General features: G+C 41.7%; 1 protein-coding gene across 1 annotated transcript in view; it reads left to right on the top strand.

Moving 5' to 3' along the window:
* LOC148018428 (splicing factor U2af large subunit A-like) overlaps positions 1-27,949 on the top strand; it is a 49,055-nt gene that overhangs the window by 5,577 nt on the left and 15,529 nt on the right. Inside the window, exons 4-13 of the mRNA XM_087661712.1 lie at positions 19,702-19,877; positions 20,515-20,658; positions 20,890-20,960; positions 21,492-21,562; positions 21,849-21,893; positions 22,047-22,106; positions 22,278-22,338; positions 22,424-22,536; positions 22,629-22,744; positions 22,830-22,931. Of these exons, the coding sequence (XP_087517838.1) occupies positions 19,702-19,877; positions 20,515-20,658; positions 20,890-20,960; positions 21,492-21,562; positions 21,849-21,893; positions 22,047-22,106; positions 22,278-22,338; positions 22,424-22,536; positions 22,629-22,744; positions 22,830-22,931 (959 nt within the window). The remainder of the gene's footprint in view (positions 1-19,701; positions 19,878-20,514; positions 20,659-20,889; positions 20,961-21,491; positions 21,563-21,848; positions 21,894-22,046; positions 22,107-22,277; positions 22,339-22,423; positions 22,537-22,628; positions 22,745-22,829; positions 22,932-27,949) is intronic.

Here is a 27,949-nt window from a genome sequence, read left to right as displayed (position 1 = left end):
CTTGTGTTTCAGCAGTTTATTTCAGCACATGTTTATGCTTCCACCGCTGCTCCACTTCTGACAGTAACACAACAGTGAGAGAAGAGGGAAAATGGGGGTATTTGATGGTAGAGGATGATGATGTAGATGGATGGGGTCGACTTTAGGTCATCTTTAGTTGCTTTATGTGAGTTTACAGCCGGAAAAACTAATATACGTGAATTTTCAGCCAGAAAAATTGATGTACAATGAAGAAAAATGAGCTCTCTTTATAGGGAACATGGGAGAGTAAGTGCAAAAAGGGAGAGTGGGCTAGCACAAGATCAGCGGCTAGCCACATGTCATGAGGTGTTTCATGTGGAAGGATACAAGCTTGTGTGACAAGTCTCTTGACACTTGTCTCTTTTCTATGGTCTTCCTTTTTGGATTTAGTACTATTAAGAATAGAAATAACTAAATGTACTAAGTATTGTAAAAGTATAAAAATTACTATTTTTAAGTGTCATCTCTATTTTTTGAAACTAGTATTTTTAGACTAATGGCTCCTAAATTTAGGGACGACCTAAAATGTAGAGATCCCTCAATATTCAGGGGTCTCCCAGTATGTGTGTCATATGAAGGCTCTTTATGAGTATATTACAAAAACAATACTAATATTTTCATACAAGTTTTCTATGCAAAGATGTGTGCATTTTAACTTCAAGCCATTAATTGGGTCATATGGATGGAAGTGTATATGCTTTTTTGCTTTAATCCACTGTGTGGGTCCCACCATAAATTTGTGACCACTCATTAGTGGCCAACTCTAATGCACTTTTCTTTATATTTAGTAAGTTTAAAGGAAAATTTTTAAATAAATTTAAATATACAAAATAATAAAAAGGATATAAAATCTTTTTTTGTTGTGTTATGACAATTTTGGAGAGAATGATGGTTGATATTGATATGAGGAAAAGTAAAAATGGGTTGGCTGAGGATAGAGAGCAAGAGGGTTGCTTTGGCTGTCGAAATGCACTTATGAATAGGTTTAAGATTGGAGCAACATTTTGGTGGAAGAATTGGAATGTTTATGGGCTTGAGCCGTGGGAGTTGGCCATTTGTGTATCTAGGTAAGTAGTTACTTCATCTTGTTTAAAGTAATTGTGGAGCTTCTACAGCCATACAATATTTAAAAAAAATCGTCTTGGTATACAAAAGGCAAATGATTTAGTTTTTATGGGTGCTAACTTGGGTATGCTTGATAAAAGCATGATTGCTAAAGCAGATCCTTTTGTGGAGTGAGAATAGTAGTAGATGGAAGAGCTAGAGGAGCACCATTAGGATGAGAAAGAGGAGGATTGCAATAATCATTGTGACAAGGAGGATTTCAAGTGATGCTTGTAGCTATTGGCATGACTGATGGCCCATTTTGATTTTTATTTGCTCCATATATCTTGGGCCTTGGCATTTATGATATACCATTCGGTCATTTTGATTTGCTTTAGTCTTTTGTCAGTTGACATTTTGATTTTATCAGAGTAGACTATCTACTTGAGTCATGTCCCACTAGCCCTTTATTTATATGTTTTAAACTTTGTACTCATTGAAATTTGATTATTAATATTAACTTGTTGAATTACTCATGACACATAAGCTTATTTGGACTCGATTATTAAAAATTAATAAGGTTGCCTTGGGAGATGGCCCATTGGGCTATTTGTATCGTGTTATTAATATAAATTAGTGTTAAGTTAAACATTTGAATATTACTTTGATGATGCACATTTTAGATAAAGGTAAAGTCAAAAGATTGTTAATTTTTTAAATGTTGTTTCGGTCTTGAGTACCTCGTCCCTCGTCATCATCCTTGTCATCGTCTCCCAATCACTTGTGACTATGAATTGTTTGCTTGCCCAAGCACCCTTTTACAAAGATGAGGATCATGCAATGCAAAGGGTGAATACACAAGAAAAGGAGGTCGATGTTGAAGACAAACACCACAACCTATAGGTAACAAAGTAAGAGCAAAAATCCCTTTGAACGATGGATGTTATTGTCAAAGAAGGATTAGATGTTGGTCTTTATGTGGTGCTAAGAACCAAGATGAAATGATGGAGTTTGATGATGAAGGTAGATTGGACAACCCAAGAGCCAAAAGTGAATTAACCTTCTGGTATGCAAAACATGCTCGTACTCAATCTCGGGAGAGGGCTCGTGTATTGACCAAGTGCCGAGGCAAGTCCAAATCTCAACGTGGAAGATAGCTTCAATGTGAGTTGAGAATCACCAAGATAGTAGTCTACCATGCAAATGGATCTAGTGGATGAAGAAGGAAGACTTGATACTCTCCAACTAGAAGAGTAGAGGAAGGATCAACCACCAAGGCAATTGAGATGTGTCTGTACCCAATTTCGCGAGATGGTTGCAAGTTGACTAAGTATCATAGGCACAACCACCAAAGTATCAGTCCACTTGATATGAAACAGAAATGAACTAGTAGAGTAGTAAATGATGTTAAATGATAAAAATATGTCAATTAAACAAAAAGAAAGATGGATGCCCAAGATAAGGGAAAAGGATGCATGATGCCACGGAAGAAGATATATCTCCGTCTCCATGTTGAGAGAGACAATATTCACCAAGGCAAGAGCTGGAAAAACAAAGGTTCAACCCAATTAGGACCTGTAAATGCCCACAATATCGGTCCTAAATTGAAATAGAGAGCTCGACATATAAGTATTAGAAAAGAAACTTGCACACTAGATGTTTCATATTGAGATGCTTTGGATAGTGTGCTATACTTTGTGCATTCTTATCTTACATTCATCCAAGAAGCTCTTTGTACTTCGCTTGAACATAGCAAAGCATAAACAAAGAAAATCAGCTTGCTGTCCAGTGTATATAGAAATTAGGATCTCGAAACCCTAACTTTCAAATTTGTAGAAAATCAGCCCATTGTATATGGTTTAGGTATTTTGTGCTTGTGAACTAGTCACATTATGAATGCAAGAGACAAAGAGCAAGGCTTCCATCGACTCATCATCATCCTTAGGTTTTGATATAGATTACAATTGCTTAGCCAAGACTTTGGTGAGTAGGGAATTAGTTTTCTAGCCTTAGTATTGTTGTCATTTCTCATGACTCTTAGAGTACCAGAGGGATTGAGCAAGTGGTAATGGGGCATTCTAGCTGCATCCAGATTTAGGTGCAGTGGATTGTGTGAGTGGCTTTCTAATATCTACATGTATGATGCAGTCTAGGAGTTCAAATCTTGGAGGTTTGTTTTTTTTGTAAGGTGGTGGTAGTATTAAAAAAGGTATATATTTACAACTTGTGGTATAGTAGGCACTAGGCCATACGTTTCAGCTTCTGACAAAATAGCTTGTAGATCCAATGTTGGGACTTTATAGCCTTCAAAATAGCAACATGGTCATTCAAGAGGCCTTTCATATATCAATGGGGAGCGACTTTGGTTTCCTATCCATGAATCTATCATTCCTTTTTTTTTAGATAAACTTGATAGCAAACACAAATACTAGAGATACTAGTTTCTAGGAAGCTTTATACAGAGTTGCTTGATTACAGAACATGGTTGATGCCATCCCTAAATCACACCTTAGGCTAGCTTCTTTGAGGTATCTTGTAATCTTAGCCCAAATGGGAGTGATTTGGGGATAGTCCCAAAATAAATGTTTCTTATCCTCTTCAGCTTTCTACAAAGGAGACACATGGGAGTGATATCAAACTTCTTTGCTAGATTGGCTCTAAGGGAAAGCTTCTTGATCATTATTCTTTATCTCAAGAAATAAAGTCTATAGGACAACGTTGCTTTACACACTTGCTTTAGCTTGTGCCTTTAGGTGATTGTCCTAGCTATGGGATAGTATTTCCTCCATTTCTCACAAAGACCAAGAGAGAGTACAGGGGATGGGGGGATGCAATCTTTTCTGTGTTTGCATATTGCTAAGCACTTTTTGGCAGGGCTTTGGAGTGAATTTAGGAGGAAATCCGACAAAGAAATGACTGAGGTGGGTCAATTTTCTCTCCCTGTACCAAAGAGTGTGCTACAACCACTATTGCTCTCTCAAAGCGAGATTATATCAATGTCAGTATATCCAAGGGTAGCAATTGTTGATCCTCCTTGTCCCAAATGTCCTTCCAGGTTTTGAGCTCTTTGGCATGCAACTTCCTAGCATAGTACGGGGGAGTTTTGGAAATGGGAGAAACGGAAACGAGAAAAACTAGAGTTTCGGAGTTTCGGCCAAAGTTTGAAAATGAGGAAATGGCATTTCGGATTATACACTAAAAAAAAATCAGTAATATGTGGGTATGTAAATATATCAATGCCTACAATAACATGTATCTGAATTTCATACAAAACTTTGAGTCTTTATGTCATATTATTGAAATCATATGATTCATTACACATTTCACGAGTCACTAGTGACTCATGAGTGAAGATTGAGGAGTCAAGATTGAGGACTAAATGGTTGAAACTTAAGACAACTTAACACAATTAAGACTCAATTTTCAAAACTTAGGACAACAAAATGAGTTAGAATTTATGACTCATGGATAATCTATGATCTAAAGAGCAGTGAAGACTGATATCAAGAATAATGGAATAAGAATCAAGATGCATAATAAGTGGGATGAAGATACAATGATAGTAACTATGTCATGTGAATAATTTGTCAGAACTCCTAAGTTCAATGAGGCTATAAGTATCAACATCAATGAACAATTGGCAACTCTAGTCTGGACTCTAGTCATGTGAATAATCTGTCAAAACTCCAAAGTCCAATGAGGTTTTAAGTATCAATATCAATGAACAACTGGCAACTCTAGACTAGACTCTGCACTGTTAAACTGACTCCTGTATATTACGAGTCATGACTCATGACTCATCCAGACTCTAAGGATCTGTGTGCCATCTCCTCGTCCGACTCTGAGGACCCTAATGGAGAAGTTGATGAAGCAGCCTTAGCCTCTGGCTCTGACTCTGCATGTGATGTACGACCACGTGTGGCCCTCACTCTAACCCTCCTTTGTGCACGAGTCTCATGCACTAGTGCCGATAGCTCCTCATAGAGTATGGAGTAGATATCTCGCTCCTCCTCTATATCAATCTTGTTAACATTCACCGGTAAAGGTGAACGAGACAAAGATATATCATATGAGAGAAGATTCAATATGTTCAATGTTCATATATATCACAATTTACAATTCAACTTCCAAACAAATTAGCAATGTCAAGTGTCAAGGACTCAAGGTTAAAAAGTTAATTATACATAATACTAATCATTACCAATTTACCTGTGAAGGCTCAAGGGACAGAGCGGTCCTCTTAAGAAGAGATTGCAATGGCAAAACACTAAACGCTCCAGTTGGGCAGTTGTGAGCTTGTTTCTCATTTCGGTGTGGAAGAGGATCCACGTGCTCTAGTTTCTCTCAGCTGGCCTTGAACTACAATCTTGCGAGAGGACCTGAATGACAATGCGTTTCTATTCAAATTTAAGAGATTGAGATTAAGTAATTGACAATTGCTAATATGCATGTCACAAAATCAACATTTGAGTGGGTAATAGATTACAAACTTATTACCTAGGTTGCATAATGCATCAGATAATCAAGATTCAAAATATAAAAGTCACCAGTCACATACCAAAGTAGAGCACAGTTGTCGTATTTCTTCCACCAAGAGACAGACTAAAGCCGTGTTTCTCGAAGCCTAGCTGTGGGTGGGCCAAAATGAAGAGAATGATTGTGGAATGCCAGTAAATCATTCTCTACTCTTCTCATCATATCTATATCATTCCCTGTGAGGCACCTCATGTATTCCATGAAGCCCTCCTCTAACTCCTCGTTAGTATACTACTCCTCGCTACGCCAAAGGGGATGAAAGATATGTGCGACAGTATGGATTGGTTTATGGAACCAATCCCATCGTGCATTCCACACTACACGAATCTCATCAACCCTATAGATAAACTTAGTTAAAAACTTAGAAGTTAGAATAATGATCAATAATCAAGCTATCTTGCATTAAAATAATCCCAATGTTATTTCCATATGTGTCACATTGTACAACTAATATTTTCTTGAGATTGGGCTACTTAAGCACAAGACCTAAAGCCATTTTGTCTTTCAATGTATCAAATGCTGAAATTTCACTCTTGTTAATCTAAAAGGCATATTTTTCTTTTGCAAAGCATGCAGTGGATACACAATTTCAGTAAAATTATGTATGTACTTCATGTTATAGGAGCATAGATCCAAAAAATTGCGGATCTCATGTATATTCCTCAAAGCTTGCTATGAATGTATTGCGTCAACCTTTGCAGGGTTCATATGAGTATTGTTAGTCGAAACTATGTACCCCAAATAATGGACCTCATGCAAGAAAAATTCTCTCTTGTCATTAATAACAAGTCTATACTTATGCAGCTCATTGAACATAATGTCCAAATGCTTTCTATGCTTTGCCTCATTTTTTGAGTAGATAATCATATCATCAAAGAAGATGTTTAGAAATCCCCTATGTGGCTTGAAGGTATGATCCATCATCCGATTAAAAGTGGCAGGAGCATTTATAAGTCCAAGAGGCATGACAAGAAACTCATACAACCCAAAAGATGTTGTGAAAGATATCTTAGGCTAATCCTTTGGTCTAATGCGTATCTAATGATATCCACTTTTCAAATCTATACGGTTGAATATGGTTGCTCTTTGCAATCTATCCATAACATCATTGATTCAAGGGATCGAAAACCAATTCTTTAATGTGCTTTTATTGAAAGTATGATATTCAATGCACAATGCTATGAACCATTCTTTTTCCACATCAAAAGTACTAGAGAACAAAAGGGAGATGAGTTGGGTCGAATCAACACTTTTTCCAACAACTCAGTCACTTGATTTATTATCTTCTCTTACTATGTTGCACTTACCTTGTGGGATGGCTCATTAGGTGGGCTACTTTAAGTGATCTTATTTTGGCCTTTCAGGCGGTCACTGTCCCAAATGTGGTTGAAAGAAACAATTAGCATACATGTTCAGAAATGAAATGTGATCCTTCTTTAACTTTGACACGTTCCCTACATTCTCATTTTCAACCTCATATTAGTAAAAACGAGGTACGTTGAAAGGTCAATTTTCGTTACTTTGGAAATGGCAGCAATCGATACAATAGGAGTAGATTCCCTTTTCAACTTTATATCCAAAGTATGGGACTTGCCCTTATGTTGAATAATGACCACTTTAGCATGTGTATCAATCATTGCATGCATATGATGACACCAAGGTACCAAGCAAGATATCATAACCCTCAAGTGGAGCAATAAAGAACTCTTCATTGTCCACATCTTAGTTATGCGAAATGGCTTGAAACGACACTTAGGAAAGGGCGAAATGCCGAAATGGGGTCAAAATCTCTTGAAATGCGTTTCTTGGACCGAAACATTTCGTAACCCCAAAACGACACCATGTGGCGTTTCAAGCCAAACCCTAAACGTTTTAGGGCATAAAAAGTCTTCATGGAATAGGATGCAATATTGATGGTCAAAAATTGAAAGTTCGTTCCCTTTCAAGAAAACATAATTTATTTTAGGTCACAAATTTGCCATTTAAAGTGTTGATTAAGTGAAATTGAATCAGCCATATCAATCACAACTTTTACAAGGCAAAAGTTATCCACCCTTTCAATCATGACCTTTCATACAAAGAGACATTGTGATTCTTTCACTTGGGGACATTAAAAGCAAATAGCTAAAATAAGAACCGTGGCCACAATTTGGTCCCAACTATCCAGAGGTGTGATAGCCTTTGGATTGTAGTTTATCAATCAAGACCACTACTTATGAATGTCAATTATGACCAACATAAAATCTGAACTCCCCCCTTCTCTCTCTCTCTCGCTCTCTAACTTCCATTGTAAGCTTTTGGCTTGCAATTAGGTACCTCAGATTTGATGATATCTCCACAATGAAACCATGAAACTGGCCTTCCTTCTTGAAAAGGGTAGTGAAAACCTGATTAAGCACTTAATTACAGCAATGAATAGAATTCACAAAATTGGAAATACAAACTTTATCATACAATTTCGAACATTCGATACTTTGTTGGCCCCAAAATTGGTGCCCCTTGCGGCATTTTTAAAACTTATATTGCAAATGGAAGGAGTACAACCGAGGTTCTTCAATCTTCTCCGCTATTCCAAATGCCTCTTGCTATCATGAATGATTAGTAAGCCTTCTTGTCAATTTGCCCCTTGGTTTTCACCGAGGATTTGTCTTAAGTTGACTCTTCGCTTGCCAAATGTTGCCCCCAAATCAATTGGCATGGGCTGGTTCTTGAAATCTCTGGCAATTCTTCAAATTCCAGCCGCTGATTTCAGTTTTCAATGCCTCTAATTGTTGACACAGGTCCTAATGTGGTTGCTAAACCCTCATTTTTGCTGTAAATTAGGGTTTACAGCAGAAATTCCCTTGTTGTCCACCAAATTTGGCTGAGGTCTGCTTCGAATGGCTGAGAATTTTGGAGAATGGATGAGCATAGGCTGGAGATGGTGAGAGAATGTAGTAGAGAGAAATTTTAGAGTTTCATTGCGGAGAAACCCTTCGAAATGGTTGTTGTTGTCAGAGTGTAGCGGTGCGGAAGCGTAGGACTGAGAGAGAGAGAACGCAGAGAGAGAAGGGAGAGAAAGAGACAGTGGACGATGAAGATCTGCTGTATAAAGAATGCTGAATACAAAGATATACAAGGGCATAGTGCGCTGGACTGCGTGTCTCCACCTCGACGATGCGACCTGCTGTCCACCTCGAAGTCTGCTGCAGTCTGCACTGTCTGCTGTCTGAAATCTGTGAACAGAGACAGAGACTGCGCGTCACCGGTTTGTAATCTGCGTCAGAGAAGTGTGTAGATTGCTGAAAGTGTCGACTATTAAATAGTCGAAATCTGCCACGAACTGGGGCGCCAGAAACAGGGCGCAGCCTGGAAACAAGTCGGCTGCATTAAATGCAGCCGACTGGGCTGTAGACAGTCGGACTGCCACGTGGCAGTCCGACTGACTGTGCAGGCTATGATCTCTAACACCCCCTCTCAGAGCCTGGACAGGGCAGAAGCCTGAGGGATCTGGAATGTTGCCGAAGTAGAGCCTGAGGAAGCGCCTTCGTAAACAAATCCGCAAGATTGTCCTCCGTCTTGCAATACTCCACAGTGATGGTCTCATCCAGAAGCTTTTCTCGGATGAAGTGGTACTGAATCTCAATGTGCTTCGTCCGGGCATGAAAAACAGGGTTCCTTGCCAAGGCAATGCAACTCTCATTGTCACATCGCAGCAATGTAGGACGAGTCTGGGGGCACCCAAGCTGCTCCAACAATCTCCGAAGCCACACAACCTCGCAGGTGGTGGAAGACGCGGCTCGATACTCCGCCTCAGTAGACGAAAGGGCTACCGTGGGCTGCTTCTTGCTACTCCATGAAATAACACCTGCACCCAAAGTAAAGCAGTAACCTGTAGTAGACCGCCTGTGGTCCACGTCACCGGCCCAATCCGAGTCGCTCCAACCTGCAAGTACAAGATCTGACCCATCTGTCCCTGCGGGGTAATGCATCCCCAAATCAGACGTCCCCCTCAGATACCGAAGTATCCTCTGAGCAGCCTGCCAATGCACCGTCTTAGGTTCACTCATGAACCCTGCGAAGAGCCCAACGGCAAAACATAGATCAACCCTGGTGTTGAGAAGCCAAATCAAGGACCCGATCAACTGTCGATAGCGGGACGCATCCGCCAAAGGAGAAGCTGAATGGGAAGGGGCCTTCCAGTTCGGATCCATAGGAGTAGAGAGGGCCCGACAGCCTTCCATCTCAAAAGACACCAAGAGCTCCTGTACATATCTCTGTTGAGAGATAAAGATCCCCCTCTGAGACTGATAAATCTCATGGCCCAAAAAGAAATGGAGTAGACCCAAATCCGTCATCTCGAACGTCCGATGTAAAGCTGACTTTGTCTCTTGGACCTGCTGTGCAGCATCACCTGTGACAATCAAATCATCAACATATAATACAAACAGTACACAACCATCCTCGGAAGTGTGAACATACAGCTGTAGATCGGCCTTGGACCGCCGATATCCCAACTGAGACTGGAGGAACGAATCAATCTTCTCGTTCCATGCACGCGGGGCGTGCTTGAGGCCATACAAGGCTTTCTTCAATCTGTAGACTTTCCCATTTGAAGAACCAAAGCCAGGAGGCTGCTCAACATAGATCTCCTCCTTCAAATCACCATTCAGGAAGGCCGACTTCACATCCAATTGATAAACAGGCCATCTCCTATGGCCAGCCAAAGCAAGAACAGCTCTAATGGTCGCCATACGAGCTGTGGGGGCAAAAGTGTCATGACAGTCAATCCCTGGGCGTTGTGCAAAACCTTTAGCAACAAGGCGAGCCTTGTGCTTATCCAAAGTACCATCACTGAGATATTTGGTCTTGAAGACCCACTTGACTCCAATCACCTTCTTCTTCGGGGGGCGGGGCACGAGTGACCAAGTGCCATTCCTCTCAATAGCCTCCAACTCGGCTTCCATAGCTTTCTTCCATGGTGCGGACTGTAAAGCCTCCTTCACGGAGATGGGCTCTCGATCCTGCATAACACGGGTCATCAAACAATAGTTGGAGCAAACAAGCTCCGTCGAATGTGCCTGGTGCCTCCGTGACCGCCGCGGACCATCTTGCGGTCCCCACTCCTCAGGAATCCCCTCGATCCCTGAATCACGGAGTGTGTCACGGGCCCAGCGAGGAGGAGGCCGAACCTCCCCTCGACGTTCTCCATCAGCAGAAGACTCTGGAATATCCACCGGTGGTAACTCCTCAGAGGCGTCCGGTGGAACAATAGACTCTGTCTCAGAAACAGAATCATAATCAAAAGGCACGGGCTCCAGTGGAACTGTAGAAGGAGCCCAACTCTCCCATGGATCTCCAAGAACGGGATGCTCCTCACCCGTTGAAGTAGTCGGAACCTCCACAAACCGCACATCACGGCTAGTGTACACATCTCGTTTGACAGGATCATACAGTCGGTAGCCTTGGGACTGGGAGCTGTAGCCAACAAATACTTGTTTTCGGGAAGCTGCTTCAAATTTATCACGGTGAGCCTTGGGAATGTGAACATAGGCATCACATCCAAAGACCCGAAAGTAAGAAACATCTGGCTTCGTCCCAAAATAAGCCTGAAATGGAGTCATCCCTTCCACAGCCGAAGTAGGGGATCGATTAAGGATGTGGACTGCAGTAGCCACAGCCTCGGCCCACAGAACTTGAGGGGTCTGTCGGTGCTCCATCATGGTGCGCGCCATCTCGATCACACTGCGGTTCTTCCGTTCAAGAATACCATTTTCTTGAGGAGTATTGGTATTGGCAAACTCCTGGTGAATTCCTCTATTTGCACAAAACCGAGCAAACTCATTAGACACAAATTCACCTCCCTTGTCGGATCGCAAGGTCTTCAACTTCTGGCCTGATCGGTTCTCCTCAAAGAGAAGCCAATCCTTGAAGTGCGAGAAAGCTTCAGACTTTAGTGCCAAAAAGTAGGCCCATGTCATCCTGCTATAGTCATCCACGATCAGCATGAAGTACGAGCTCCCACGCAAGGACTCATTCCTCATAGGGCCACATAGATCCGTAGATACTAGCTCCATCGGTGAAGTAGACCGCCGCGAAGCTGTGTGGGGAATGGCATCTCTATGCTGCTTCCCCCGAATGCAGGAGACACATGGTTGCTGGCTCACCACTATATCCGACAACCCTCGAACAAGCTGTCCACGTGATGCCCTCCGAAGATAGTCATAGTTCAGGTGACCAAACCTAGCATGCCATAACTCTGACTGTGACTGTGAGGTAAGAAGAAGAGTAGAGAGGGCAGTGGAAGACTTCAGTTTGTAAATGCCGTTCTCCTCATATCCGGATGAGAAAACCTTTCTCGATCCATGATCAAGGACTCGCACAGTAGAACTGTCAAACTCCACCAAAAGACCAAGGGAGCAAATCTTATGAACTGAAAGGAGATGGTACCCTAATCCTGGTACATGCAAAACCTCTGAGGTATGGGTGCCACCTCGTTCATCCGGAATAAGCTGCATCTTACCCCGACCTACAACAGAAACTGAAGAGCTGTCTCCAATGAGAACCTGCCCACGCGAGGGTCGTAGCTGGGCAACACCATCTGATGAAGGAGTCATGTGCCGTGAGGCACCACTATCAACAATCCACTCTCGAGCTTGGGGAGCTGTCATCGCAGCATCAGAAGCATTCGGTGAAGCGTCCTCAATGACAGCTAGATGAAGAAATGCAGCTGATGAGGGTGCAGCCACTGCTCCAGAATCCTTGGTGTCCTTCTTCTTGGTGTCCTTCGTGTCTTTGTCAGGGCAATCCTTCTTCCAATGGCCAGTCTTTCCACAAATATGACATGTGGAGTCTTTGTCCTTGTCCTTCTCCTTGTCCTTCTTGGACTTGTTATTCCCCTTTTTCTTCTTTTGGTCCTTCCCCTTCTTCTGAGAGGCTTGACCTGTCGGCGCCTCCGACTTGGAAGCATTCTGTCCCTTTAACTGTTCCTCTTGGTCCAAGACCATAGGAACCAACTCTTCCTAGCGAAGAGTAGACTCTCGCCCCGAAGCAATAAGGGCAGAGTAAAATGTACCGAATCGTGGCGGCAACTGGGACAATAGTGTGATCGCCATGTCTTCGGAGGAAATCGGCTTCCCCGCATTATGAACCTGCATCTGTAGTTGCCTTAGCTTGTTAATGTGCTCCCGTAGCGAAGAAGACTTATTTACGGACAAGGTCCGCATCTGTACCTCCAAAGAAATCCTCTTCATCAGGGTCATCCGATTGTACATTTGATCAAGCTCCAGCCATATCTCACGAGCCACCGTCAAGTGCTCGATGTGAGCGATCACGGTTGTAGTGCATGATAGAAAGAGAAAGGATCGAATCCTGGCATTCAGTTTGTCCCAATGAGATTGGGCCCTGGCCAACTCCGCACGAGCATCGGAAGAGAGTGGAATCATCTCTTACCGAGGGCCGGTCAATCTCCTCCTGTACCAACTCCGCCAAATCATAGGACTCAAGGATGGCCAACATCATGACGTGCCAAATGCGGTAGTTGTCGCCGTCGAGCTTCTGATCTGTAGGAAGAGCCGGTAAGACAGGCACCTTCCGGTCCATAATCGCCTGGAACTCCAAGTCCATCTTTGTAGACATCTTCACCTGCAATGCCTTCTCAAACGCAAAAGCAGCCCCCTCTGACTGGGTAAACTTAGCCTGCTAAGGCTCTTCCGTGTCCTGAAGCTTCTTCACCCGCCGGAGGCGATGAAAAAGCAAAACCTGCACTTTTAGGCTGAAAACTCAAACTTCCTCCACGTCAAACAGCAGTAAACAGCAGCAAATCCACCACTTGTACTCCTTTCCTGTGCGCCCACACTCATTTCAGCCTTGTTCCAAGGCGCAGCCCTCCTGTCTGCCCTTAAACGCAAAAAACGCAAATTTGTGTCGCAATGGAAACTCCTCTTCAGGTTGATTCTGCGCTCAGTCAGCCCTCAAACACTGCTCTGATACCATGTCAGAGTGCAGCAGTGCGGAAGCGTAGGACTGAGAGAGAGAGAACACAGAGAGAGAAGGGAGAGAAAGAGACAGTGGATGATGAAGATCTGCTGTATAAAGAATGCTGAATACAACGATATACAAGGGCGCAGTGCGCTGGACTGCGTGTCTCCACCTCGACGATGTGACCTGCTGTCCACCTCGAAGTCTGCTGCAGTCTGCACTGTCTGCTGTCTGAAATCTGTGAACAGAGACAGAGATTGCGCGTCACCGGTCTGTAATCTGCGTCAGAGAAGTGTGTAGACTGCTGAAAGTGTCGACTATTAAATAGTCGAAATCTGCCACGAACTGGGGCGCCAGAAACAGGGCGCAGCCTGGAAACAAGTCGGCTGCATTTATTGGGCTGCAGACAGTCGGACTGCCACGTGGCAGTCCGACTGACTGTGCAAGCTATGATCTCTAACAGTTGTACTATCGATCTTGCCAAGGAAGGTATTGTTCAATTCATGAGGACTAAAAACTGATGTTTCTAGCCATTAAATGTTGTTGCTAGCTCCTATAGGTGTCATAAATGCTATGGCATGCTTTTGGAAGGAAAATTGTTGCAGTTGCCTTTCTCTGGAAGGTCTCAACAATCTCTTTTCTTGTTGTCTCTCAGCTTGCACCTACCAAGTGAGCCTAACAGCCCCAAATGGCCTTCTCCCCTCTTGTGTGGGTAGTTTTGCCAAGTGGCAGCCTTCTTAATCCATTTTCTAGTATTTTTTGACCATCTAATTAATTTCCACAATTGGCTAGGCCATTTGTAACCCCAAGCTGTCCCAAGCCTTAATTGACCCATGAAGAGGCATTAATTAATTAATGCCTTGTCACTAGTGTCACCATTGATGCTTATGAACCAATTAATTGTCCTAAGGCCAAACTGAAACCAATAATCACCTAAAACCTAGTCGACATAACTTGTTGTAACTTTTGCCTTTGGCACGCACTGATTTCTCAAGCTCCTTGGTCTATTACCATGAAATACCTGCTTGCACATTGCTTATGCATCACATGTGCATCTCAACATTGCACATTTGATTATTAAATTAATCAAATGTCAATCTAGCATAAGTAAAGCATTCAGAAATTTCACATCCTCATGACACATGGAATGGAGTTCTATGTATCTATTATTGAGAGTCAACTATTTCTACTCTCTTTGGTTAGGGATTGGTTGGTATGATTGACATTGACATCAATGTGCTTTTGAGGCACCTTGGTGGCAGCTTAATCACCCACTGCTTGCTTGGGTAGGGTATCCATGGTCCTTTTTGCTTGTCATTCTTATATATACTAGGGTGGTACATGTTTTTGGTAGATCGGTATTGTTGTATGGGAAATGGTGACTGTTGGTAAGGTTGGCTTGTTTCCCATCATTGTATGTTTCATTATACTTCTCACTTAGGATTTGAGTGAGGGTGTTAGCATTAGTACATTTCATGGTTATCTACTACTTCTATGATGGATGGTTAGCTTCATATTTGAGTTTATCGGGACAATTCAATCATTCCTTCTTTGGGTGACCCATACTCAAGACTAGCTTTGCAACACAGAGTCTACCCTACTCGAAGCTCATTGGGTGGGGATTGTCCTTTACAAGCTGCCTTTGGTATATGATAGTATGGCAGCAACCTTTCAAGTTGAGGTGTCTTTGACTCTAGTCTGTTTCTAGTATATGACCTCCATGTTATTGGAGCATAAGTGTGCACTCAGGTTGCAAGGAAGGCTGCCATCTTAGTCTAGCAGTAGAGGGGGGGGGGGGGCGATGGTACTTTTGTGGTAAGAAGGGGTATCTTGGGAAGGATTGCAAGTAGCTAGTGACACTGCTGAAGTCGAGGGCTTGGTACAATTGATTTTGACATCACTATCTTTTTGAGGTGCCTTGGTGGTGGCTCGATCATCCATTGCTTTGGTATCTATGGTCCTCTTAGCTTGTCATTGTTGTATGTACTATGGTGGTATAAGTGTTTGGTAGATCATTGTTGTGATATGGGGTATGGCAATGGTTTTGAGGGGCTTGTTATTGCTCAATCATTGTATACTTTATTTTTGAAACTAGTCTTTCTCTTAGGGTACGTTGGTAAATCTTGATCAAGCGCTTAATTACAACAATTAATAATTGAGTGTAAATTGAAATGCACACATTACCTTAACAATCTTGGATAATATACACCTAGTTGGCCCCAAAACTGGTGTCCCTTTTGGTATTTCTTTATCTTTAATTGCTAATGGACAGTGTATAAGTTGAGATTCTATAATCTTCTTTGCTGATTCAAAAGCCCCTTGTTGTACATACAATCAGCAAGCAAGTTGAGGCAATTGCCCCTTGATTTTCACCTAGGAATTGCATAAATGGAACCACCAACTAGCCAAATGTTGCCCCAACTTACATAGGATGACTTGGCATCTGAAATCTCTATCAATTCTACGAATTTCAAGTGCTGGTTTTAGTGTATGATGCCTATTCCTATTGGCACGGGTCCCAAGCTAGTTGACAAACCTTGGCTTCTATAGAAATTTAGGGCTTACAGCAAAAATCCTCTTGCTGTCCACCAAATTTGGCTGAGATCTCTTGAGAATGGTTGGAAATGTTGAGATCTTTTGAGAAATTATTGGAGAAGGTGAGAGAAATCCAAGATGAGAGAGAAATTTGATTTTCTTTGTGAGAAAACTCTAAAATCTACCTATTACTTGTTCCAGACTGCATTTAATGTAGTCACCTACTAGCAAGGACCTTTAAAATGTTGTCACTTGATCAACAATGCTATTGCTAGCCCTTGGAAGATGTCTCCTTGCTGTCCCTTGCTTGTTGAGATCTCGAGATGGCCGTCTTCTGTAGCAAATTGCTGTTCTCTGATTCTCTGATTAGAAAATGGACCAGTAGCGCGGTCCCACCCCCCCCAAAAGACTGTTAACCAATTGAGTGGTTGAGACCCAGCCCCAAAAACGTTTTCTTAGTTTGCGTGGGCATTTTTGCCAAGTGGCAGCCTTCTAAAGCCATTTTTTAGCATCATCCAACCATTTAATTTTCTTTTTCAGAATTAAATGATCCTAAAAATTAGCTTCAGCCCTTCTCACCTTGCCCAAAATAAAATGTGTGCATCCATAATTAAATTGGCTAGGCCATTTGCAACCTGGAGTGGTCTGCAACTTCTATTGACCCTTAGATTGACATTATTAATTAATCAATGCTAGTTCCTAGTGTCACCATTGATACTTATTGGCTAAACAACTATGCTAGGGTCAAAATTGATACCAACTAACGCCCTAAGCCTCGCTAGCATAACTTATCACAACTTTTGCCTTTGACACCCTCTGGATCCCTGAGGTCCTTGGCTTGTTACCATGAAATAACTACCATGTGCATCACATGTGCTAAACAACCTTGGACATTTGATTAATAACTTAATAAAATGTTATTGGCAAAATCAAAACATCTTAAAACTTCACATCCCTGTGACAATTTTACTTGTCACCTGTGATTTGAAAGAGAGCATTAGCATCAGTACGTTTCATGGGTTTTATTTGATGCATGTGGGCATATGGTCAAGCACTTGAGTGGGTAGTCATTTGTGTTTGGCTTAGCTATCTTAGGCGTTGTTCCTTGGCCTATTTATAGCTCTTGCCTCTCCTCTCCCCATCATCTATTGCATATTTGCATCTTGTGAAGAGAGGGAGACTAGAGACACTCTGGTGATTGCCATAGCTCGTGCGCTTTCTTGTTCATCTCTTTCAATGTTTAGCAGTTGTTTCTATTGCTTCCATGTTTGCAATTCTTTGTCACAGCAAGCGCATTGCTTTAGGGGAGGGAATACGGTCTAGTAGTAACTAGTGCCACTAATGGGACTGCTACCTTCACTCACTATCAGAACTATGCTTGCTTCATTTTTATTTGGACATAATCCATCTATTCATGATGATTGTTATTTGGTTGTGATGCATTGAGTTCTTGGTATTTTGGCAGTGGTGCTTCCAAGCATAGTTCTTGTAGGAAGTTATTTCAGTCTCCCCCTTATGTGCCCAAAGGGGACACTTTTATATGTTCTACTAGTACCTCACATGCTACGGAATACATTGGCTAGGTGCAAGTCATAATTGTTTTTGGTACTTTTATGCTTTGAGGATTTAGGCCTTTTCTGCAAGGTTGATGCCTTCACTTACTATGCATGAACTTACATATGATAGTTAGGTTGGTTGTTCGGAGCCTTGTGTTGCTATAGTAGCACATTTTTTATGTTGGGCACCTCTCTCGTTCCTTGGTGTAGTGAAAAGTAGGCTCTAGTTACTGCCTTTAGGTTTGAAGATGAGTTCAAAGTGACTTTTACAATTGCAATGGAGTGTGTTTGGGTTGGCAAGATATTTGCATGTCTTCATTTTTACCAAATGGCTCCAATACTCGTTTACATTGATAATTTGAGTGCATTGACCACTATATTGAATTGAGTATTCCATGCTTGCACAAAGTGTGGTAGATTTGTTCACAAGGGCTCTTCCTTGACCTATGTTCCAAGCTTTTCAGCAAGCTGTGTATACTTTTTAACACAAGATTCTCATTCTTTGTATAGCTATAGGTTGCTATGTCCATATGAATGAAATTGTTCGACCATGACCTTATGTATATCTTGGTTTTGATACATTTTCCTAGATTGATCAGCCTATACAATGGAGGGGGGTTTGTTGGCCATCTCATGGACTATTCATTGAAACCCTTTGCTCCTTAAAGAACATTTAAGACATTTAGTAGACCGCCGAGCATATTCAGGGCTAGGGTTTTCTAGGACATGTAGTTAGCTAGTGCCAGGGTTTTCTATTTAAAAACATTTTGTGCATTTGTGCATGTCATTGTGAATTATTATCATTTGTACTTTGATTCAATTCAGTACATTTCTAAAAACACTTTGAAGTTACATTGTGATATGTTATGATGTTGGGACTTGGGAGTAGTGGCTGCATTTCACTTGGGCCTTGTATGTCTGCTTTTATACTGTGCTTTAAAATCTGGGCTTACTGACATGCTTGGTTTGTGAGAGACTTTCCCTGCTTGCAACTTCTATTGTACGTGAAAGAAATGCTAGTGTTTTGCATAAGCCAATGTAAAGTGGGAATAATACTTTTAATTCTCCATTGGCTTTTATGGTGCATGTTGCTTGCTGTTGCACTTGCAATATTAACTTTGTTGGTGGCAGTTTCAGCTTTCATAATGTTGAAGGTGCCAGTTATTGCACTAAGGCATGACTTATAGGCCTTCGGTGGAGGTGCCACTCATCACTGGGGCGTAGAATCAAACTATTGAGAGAGAAGGGAAACCACCCAAACTCATGACTGATGGTTTAGTGAGTGAGGGCTGTTCAATATGGCTGGTTGCAGCAACTAAGATGAATGGGACCAGGAGCCACCATGAAGCCACAACATGATGGTGGAAAGCCGAAGAGGAGGAGATGGCAAATAGATAGTGTAGTTGCAGTGGGAAGCCAGTTGCGCAGCCAGGCTGATGGAAAACTCTGCGTGTAAGCTTGAGGTATTCGCAGATAATGTGCATGCATGACAAGTAGGGGGGCAGTGATTGTGATAGCGGTTTTTTTTGTGGTTGGATTTCTCCACAAGGCAGCTGACCTCTGGCCGTAGTGCAGGCCTGTAGCCCCAACTACTCACTTTGATGTGATAATGATAGCCAGGTGTTTGGCTTCTTGATATTAAAATAGGCAACAATGAATCTTTATCTGCTCTGCCTAATTGGTTTAGTTTACCTCACCTTTCTAGAACTGGGTAGTTTCTTGATGTGCTTAGCACAAAGGTTATTTTATGCACACATTGATTGCTTTGATAGTCTCCTTCTCAAATTGATTTATTAGCACAGTGGGCTAAGTGGTTTTAAATGGCGAGTTCTAGACATGAGCAGCAAAAGTTGAAAAATTAAGTGTGTGGGTTGCTGCTTTGCAAGAGTGTTTTTTTTTCCGCGGATGTATGATATATTATAATGCTGAAGTGATATAGGTGTGTCTGTGTTAAAAATTCCTTTACATGAGGTGCTTACTGGTAGCAGAAGGATATTGTTTCGCAACAGTTGTCTAAGTTCCATGCACCTTTCTAACCGAGTATCCACAGCTTGGTGCTCAGGAGGTGCATGAATCAAGGAGTCGCAGCAGTCATAGAAGGGATCGTGAAAAGGAAAGAGAACGTCGACATGGTAATGATAGAAGCCGGGGTGATAAGAGTGAAAGAGAGAGTGACCGCAGGAGCCACAGAAGCCATGATCGGGAACGGGGCCGAGACCGGGATAGGTATTTCTTTGTAAATGCTTATTGAATTTGAACTTTCTGGATATTAGGGTATGTCATTTTGAAGGAACTTGAGGATTGAAAGTCTTAAGGGACATGTGCAGCAGCACTTGTTTCCATTGTGGTAGAGCTGATGTACATAAGCCCAACACTAGGTGGTATATACCACTGCATGTGTAGTAATGTACATGTATATGCATGCAAATGTGCATGCGCGTGCAGCATGTATACCCTTTGTATGCATTTGTTCAACCACAATGACCTTGTCCATTATACAGACGTGGATGGAGATCAGTTTGCATGACATATGCTGATATTTTGGTGTTCTATTCAGTGTGCTCGTTGCCAAAGAAAGTGGTTAATTGCATCTGTGAAGTAAGTCCATATGCATGCTTCGATGTCTATATCTGTTGCACCGCGTCATTGTTCCTGCATTGCTTTGGAAACGTGCATGTATGGACATTTGTTTATTGAAGGCTTCTTTTTTTATTTGATCTTGTGCTTGATTTCATTCTCCAACACTTCAAGTGTGCATGTGTAATTATGACATTGCATTAAGTACTTGTCTGTTGCTCCTTTAGGTTGTTTGTTTGTCTCATTGATCATAGAAGTTACAAAAACGTTTGTTGGGCTTGAGCAGGCATAGTTATGAACATGACAGAGACCGTGATCGGGACCGAGAGCGTGATCGTGATCGAGAGAGAAGGCATAGGCATCGATCTCCATCTTATTCAAGGGGAAGATCAAGGGAACGATCAAAGTCACCATCACACTCAGAAAGAAGGTAGGCCATGATCATTTTGGATTCATGAATGACAAGTTCATTGCTAAAAAGGTTTATAATATTCGTAACAAGGCTTATGATTCTTTTGTGCATTGGATTCTTGAAGTTGGGCCTCTTCTTTGAACTTCTTAAAGGGTCAACAAATACATTCCACATGCTTATGCAAGGTTTCTTGTAAAAGTACTTTTGGGCATTAAAGTGATATGTGGCTAACTCTTGTGTATTTGTCAGATCTTCAAAGAAGCCAAGTGGTTTTGATATGGTGCCTCCAACAGCTGCAGTACCTGGTGCAACATTGCCAGGTATCATACACTGAAAAGGCAACATAATTGTAGTTTATTCTTACTAGGTTTGTAGTGTTTTTAAGTCTCAAAATCAAGACTAAGGAAGATGATTTGTTTGTGCGCTTGTGTTTGTGTGGCTGTTTTGGTCTGTTTTGGTTGTTCTTATTCTGTAAGTGCGGAAGGCACGACGAGCCATACAGCCTTTTCTGCCTCTACACCGGTGTTCCTTCCTTGACTCATAGGTGCAACAAGGCTTAAAAGCAGCTCATGTCAGTTAATTCTTGATCATATATACCTTGCAACTTCATCTTCTTTTGGTTTTCACATGCTTGTACGCATTAGCTATGGCTCAAAAGCCTTTGGCATTTTTGTTATTTTTGGATGCATCTTGAGATTGATAGAATGAAAATGTCAGAAGTACTGTGGAATTTAATTCTGACACTCTCCATATATCATGCATGCATTTAATCCTGAATATAACAAATCATACTTCATAAAACGTAAGATTCTCTTCAAATTGTAGCTGAGATGGGGATTTCTCAAGTGCAGGACAGCTAGCAGGGTTGCCACAGGCAGTGCCCGGAGTTTTTCCAGGGATGTTATTTGCTGCTGGCACTCAGGTACAAATTTCTGTCATTGTTGCAGATTTTCTCTCTATGTTGCTACTGAGAGTCTAGCTTTTTTGATTACATGCTCGTATCTAAGCTTATTGTGATAGAATGCTGCTATGGTAGTTGTGCATATCTGTTGGCTACTTCTTTAAATGTTTATTTTCTAGCAATGCCTGTGTTAAAGTGTTTAACCATGCCATTGCTTATTAGCAGCTTGTGATGATCATTCTGTTAGTGTGACTATTTGCTTTGTTTGAAGTACTACTGACATTCCTTTTTTACCATTACGAAATAGTTTGGTGGCATGCCAGCTGTTACTATGCAGTCAATGACTCAACAGGTTAGCATGTCTGTAGATTGATCAATCCTGTTTTCTTGAAGATTCAGCTGTCAATGTCTTGCCGGATGAGTTTTTTGTCTGTGTGTCTTCCTTAAAGGTTGTGTATATGGTCCTATTCTTCCTGGGCTAAGATTTAGATAATGTCTGTCACAGGCGACGAGACATGCACGGAGAGTCTATGTTGGTGGTTTGCCACCGTTGGCAAATGAGCAGGTAATTTGATGAGAAGTGGCGTCTATCATCACATCTGTATATGTGAGGGATTCTTCATTGCTTATCACGGACCTAATTGTATAATACATTCAACTTTCTATACATTTTCTGGTTGAGGGCTTTTAACTTGACATTGGATTTATGTAAATTTCAATGGTGGGAATGTAACAGACCATAGCAACCTTTTTCAGTCAAGTTATGGCAGCAATAGGTGGCAACACTGCTGGGCCAGGTAACAATTATTTTGTTTCCTTGTATTTTGTGCTCCATCATGATTGCTCTCAACTTACTTAATTTGCCTTTCTTCTGGAATTTAGGCGATGCTGTTGTGAATGTGTACATAAATCATGAAAAGAAATTTGCATTCGTGGAGATGCGCACAGTGGAAGAAGCAAGCAATGCCATGGCCCTTGATGGCATCATGTTTGAGGTGACGATGATTTAAGAAAGAGATGGTACAACTTATGTCTTGGCTTCTTTTTGATTAGCCAGAATGCAACTGATGGAATGCGATTTTAACAGGGTGTCTCAGTCAGGGTTAGACGCCCCACTGATTACAATCCTTCAGTAGCTGCCACCCTTGGTCCAAGTCAACCAAGTCCACATCTCAACCTAGCTGCTGTAGGGCTCACCCCCGGGTAAATTGCAGCCTCGTGTAAGGCTTTGCTTCACTTTGCCTGCAAGTACGCTTGTTTATGTGGATTGTCTTTTCTGGATTTCTAGCAGTGCTATTGGCGGTGCAGATGGACCTGATCGAGTGTTTGTGGGAGGCCTTCCATACTATCTCACTGAAGTGCAGATCAAGGAACTGTTAGAATCCTTTGGGTATGATAAAGTAGTCAACCAGTTCAACAATCTTGTTTAGTTCAGAGTGTCTGCATAAGAAGGGTTTGAGAATTGATTGACTATTTTGCTAGTGTTATTAATTCTGAAACTAATGGTGCAAAATTGTAATTTTTTGTTTGTTTCTCATTTGGTGATTACCATGCATAAAAGCTCCAACTTTATATGGAAATACGTGATTTCTGTTTTGGTTCAAGTTGTATGTGAAGGATGCTAAGACTGACTGATCGTATTGTAACTGTTAGTGGTAGCTTGTCATTTGGTTTTTGCAGATAGCTTGGTAACAGTCCCTAAATTGATAGTGCAAGATCATTGTATTTTGATTTCTTATATGGGAATTGACATACTTCTTATTGGTTTTGCAATCTCTCATCACTACTATATTTTAAAACCAGATGTCATGTTTCCGATTGTTTTTTTTTTTTTTTTGTTTTTTTGAGCAAGGGTACTCATAGAGTTGTCTCGTCCGACAATATTTTTTTGGGTTGCTAAGCCAGTCCGTCACTTCCTTAATACCTTTCTGTCTGCAATGCTTTAGTACAAAATTTAGATGCAAAATCATTGACTGGCAATCCACTCCCTACGAGAGGCTGGCTATCACAATTTAACACCATGACTTTCTTTCACTTTGAAGTTAAAAGATTATTGATGCATTTAGAGCTTGCCATCGGTGAGCGGTTGTATGCTATCGTGGACTGCTTAGAACAAAATAGTGCACACTTTTAGAGTGTATGAACTGATTGGGAAGTTGTGGCTAGAATTAGCATACATGTAGTGTACTCTGACGCAAGGGATTAATATCTAGTAGTGTGGGTGAGATCTACTAGTTCACATTCTCACAATTAATAAGATATGATCATTCTTAAAGTTTGTATGTGCATTGTAGGTTAAGAGTTTGTGGTGTATATATTTGCGCTGCTTTAAAAAATGAGATATTTTCCCATTGTGGTCAAGATAGTTACGTTTTATATCCCTTTGAGGGATTACTAAGCTGAGATTGCAAGAGATCCTCAAATTTTAGGAGTATTTTATTTTTCTAAAATAGAGAGTGCTTAAAGCTTCCTTTAGGTATAAGAAGTGAGCCTCTCATCCATTTTCCATCCAGTTTCTTTGTAGACTTGTAAATTCAAATGGTAAACCCTTCTGCACATAATTTTATTTTCTTTCTTTCGCTTTGAAATGATGAAGGAAGCTATGTGATGTACTTCTCATCCACCATGAAAAATAGCCGATTTTGGTTCATGTTAATCTAATAACCAATCACTTGATTTGTTGCATCTGTAAGCATATGCACTTGAGCATATGTGCATTTGTATTCTTTTGCAGGATCTTTGAGAATGATGTGAGGATTTGAGCTTTAGTGAGACATTGGGCTTTCAGAAAGTGCACAAAGACGTATGAATGACATGTCTAACATGCTCACATGTGGCAATAGTGTTTCCTCCTTCTTTCTTTTACCTTTTTTGTTTTGATATTTGGGGTGTGAATATGGCCCATAAGAATGTATGTAAGTTCTAAGCGTAGTTGTCTCTGTACATAGTAGTGACTGATCAATATGGTACGATACGGTACATATCTATACAATTAGGTATGAAAAAAATGCCCCTTTTTTTGCCGTATCGTTTTTAGTATGAAAAAGTTGACCCTTCTTTAGTATGAACAAATTGCCCCTCTTGTATGACCATTGATGTACGACCTATGATGCATGCACTCCCATCTATCTACTTGGTAACTTGTAGCACATGTTTTGCATGTGGCATATGCAATAAAAGTCTTAGCTTGTTAGCCTCATGTATACATCTTATATACTTTAATGACATTGCTATTTTGACTTTAAACATGTATTTTTTATAGTCCAAAGTAATAATATTTTTTTGCATACTAATATTGTATCGTACCTTATAAATTCGTAAGGTACCATTTAGTATTGTATTTTATCGTACTCTACGGTATCGTAACTTTTGTACTTAACAATTATGTTGATGACATGGCTATCTATGTTGAGGATCATGATGTGATGTTGGAGAGAGGGAGATTAGCACTGTGGGTGTTTTGCACGGCTGCAAGTGCAAAAATCAATTGGTGAAAGTTGGTTGATTTTCTTATAGATTTAGTTTTAGTGCCAGTGGGGTATCTACTTGGGTTTCAAATGGGTGAGCATGGGTTAGACAGACAGGTACACCTTGGGTTCCTAGTGGGACGTAACATTACCCTAGTCCAATAGTTCTCTTGGTACTTGATTTAATTGGATAGAAGCTGACCTACTAGAGTATGATCAGCCTCTCTCTAGCAAGCAAGGCCTTAATGGTCAATTAGGTTCTCTTGGCGACAACTTGATACATTGCTTCCTTTTGGTGTTTCTTCTCGATATGTATGATTGAACTACATTGCTTGGTATGAAACTTCCTTTGGGCTGATTCAAATGGATCTAGGGATTCTTGTGCCAAGGTGGCAAGGGAGACTATCATCCATCATTGCTCTGAGGGAGAGTTGGGGATCATTGATCCAAAGAATCATAGTCTAGGCCTATTGGGTAGTCTTGTGGTTCGAGGACTCACCCAAGTGGATAGGCTTGGAAAGTCCTTCAAGAGGGCTTTCAAGATGTAGGCTTGGCCTAGATGGGGGGAGGAGATCGTCCCTAAGGTTGATCTTCGCTACATCATAGATCAGCTTACCTAGATTCTCTTTCCTTTGAAGCTTGATACGAGTTTGGCAAGGGTTGTGTAAGGCCCTCATACAGAGGTCCCCAACTTGTCGAGGAGATTCAACTGGCTTGTTATCTAGAACCTTAATGTTTGTGACCATGACATTATATAACTTAGAGAGAAAGCTCACACCAAATGGGCTAGTTGGGATGTTGGCCCTGCTCGCACAGTTAGGTTGTGACAATATGTTTATAGGATGTCAACTTTTAAGGTTCTGCAATAACAAGTGACAATATGTCAAAGGGAGATTGAGGCTAGGAGAAGGGAGATTGATGCAACGATCCCACAAGAGTGGCAATATTCTCCCATTAGAGAGCACGAGCAACTTGGAGAGTTATGGGTTGCTCGATTCTCACCAATGTGCAAGCGTAGGTGGTACTCCACATGACATTTTTTCATAGTTTAGGTTGGTGGTTGGCAATTAATTGACAAAGGACAATAGGACGAGGATCTGCTCGCCATCCCTTGGAGGAGGATTTGTCATCAGCCTCCAAGAGAAGACCCTAGCAATTGGACCCACATGTACTTGTGGCTAAGTTCCAGGAATGGTGCCTTTGGATTTGGGAGAGTTGATCTCTAGATGATCTAGAGTGGGATCCTAGCGAGTGGCTTTGGTCGGCCATGAGAGTCACCAAGAAGCCACAAAACTCCTTGGCCTATGCACCTAGGATTGGAAGACATGTTTTGATGTAGGAGGAGGTGGATTGGACACCGTTGCACAACATGCATTGGGCAAAGCACAACATTGTGGATCCTTCTCATTAGACCTCTAGCGATGATTGTGGGATTGTTTGGAGGCTGCGAAGAGTGTTGTGCTTTACTTGGCTTGTGTGTGAGACTACCAATGAGATATTGGATCAATTCATAGTATTTTTGTCTTGCAAATCGCTTCAAGGGATAAGTCTAGAAGGGAACAAGGAGTCGAGTATCACTCTTATGTTTGGGAATAAGGTAAGAAAACAATTTGTCTTCGAGCCATGGCACAAAAGTGTTGTCATTGAAAATGGGACCATGACAACCCAAAAACCATCCATGTACATCTATTGTTTTGTTGCATTGCACATGGGGGCATTGCATTATGGAGTTGGTTGGTCCAAATGCATGTAGTCATTACCCATAGCGGTGCTTGGAAACTCCAAAGCATTGCCTTTGGGCATGTGAAGCAGTTCAGTAGGTGTAGAGAGGAGTTTGTCGTACTCTCCATTGTGTGGCGCCTAGCTTAGGGTGCATCTTGCAAGTGGTCAACCAAGGCCACCACTTGCAAGTTATAGTATTAGGCTAATATGCATGACACAATCTTCATCATTGAGATAGGCTTTTGCATTGTGGTCGGCTTGGATGCATTGCCCATCCGTCATTGGGAGGCTCATAGTGTGGCACATCTGGAAGAGACGCTGTCAACTGATTTTGAGCGATGAGTGCCTTTTCTGTACACGCGACTTTGGCATAGCTCTGGACATCCATCGTCCATTCTCTCCATGGCCGCTTGGACCAGGTTTTGGGGCTATTCCTAGGTTGGTCAAGAGCTCCAACATTACTTCTTGCTCACCTCGGGCAGCCAAGACATGTTTTTCACGATGCAGGCCTGCAGCCCTCGGTGGCGATATACTCCCTCATGGCTTCTTTCCCCCCCATTAACACCAAACCACCTTGAGAAACTGGTATATTTGATTGCTTTGTGACCTTAAGTCAGCTCCAGCTAGATTGTTGAGCACATGTACTTCTTGTAAAATTCTTTTGACTAATACAAGTAGCCACATTTTTTCCAGAAAAAAAATAGTATAGCACTCCAGCTCTGTTATCTCAGCTTGCATTTTAGACACTTTAGATGGAGGGTACACCAGTGCATTTTTTTTTGGGCATTGTATGCTGTCCTGGACACCCACATTTTGGGCCTGGCCTCTTGTATACCCATTGTGGCCTCACTTTGCCTAACTTTTGGTAGCCTGCCCGCCTTGCCCCCCTCATTCATTCATCCACTGTAATCATCATTCAGCCAGTCCTCACTCTCTCTCATCCCCCTCTTACTGTCCGACGCTCGCACTGATGCTTAGTGTTGCATGTTGGGGCTGACTGCTGCAGCATTGTATCTTTCAGCCATCAATCAGTTTGGTTCTTTCTCTCCCCTGTGTTTCATTTAGTCTCTTCTCCATCTTCACTCTCCTTCCCCCTGTGCACTATCACATGGTATCAGAGCCTTGGTGGGAGCTGGAGCCGTTGAAGAGGAGCAGCTGTCCATAGCCCCACCCAGCTGGAGCTATGGCTAAGAACAGGTACAGGATGGCCTGAATTCTG

This window comes from Lygodium microphyllum, chromosome 21, assembly GCF_053477565.2.
Source record: "Lygodium microphyllum isolate KBCC chromosome 21, Lygodium_microphyllum_v1.1.10, whole genome shotgun sequence".
In the NCBI taxonomy this organism is placed as follows: domain Eukaryota; kingdom Viridiplantae; phylum Streptophyta; class Polypodiopsida; order Schizaeales; family Lygodiaceae; genus Lygodium; species Lygodium microphyllum.
The sequence above is the reverse complement of the archived record's forward strand: the minus strand, read 5'-3'. Positions and strand labels throughout refer to the sequence as shown.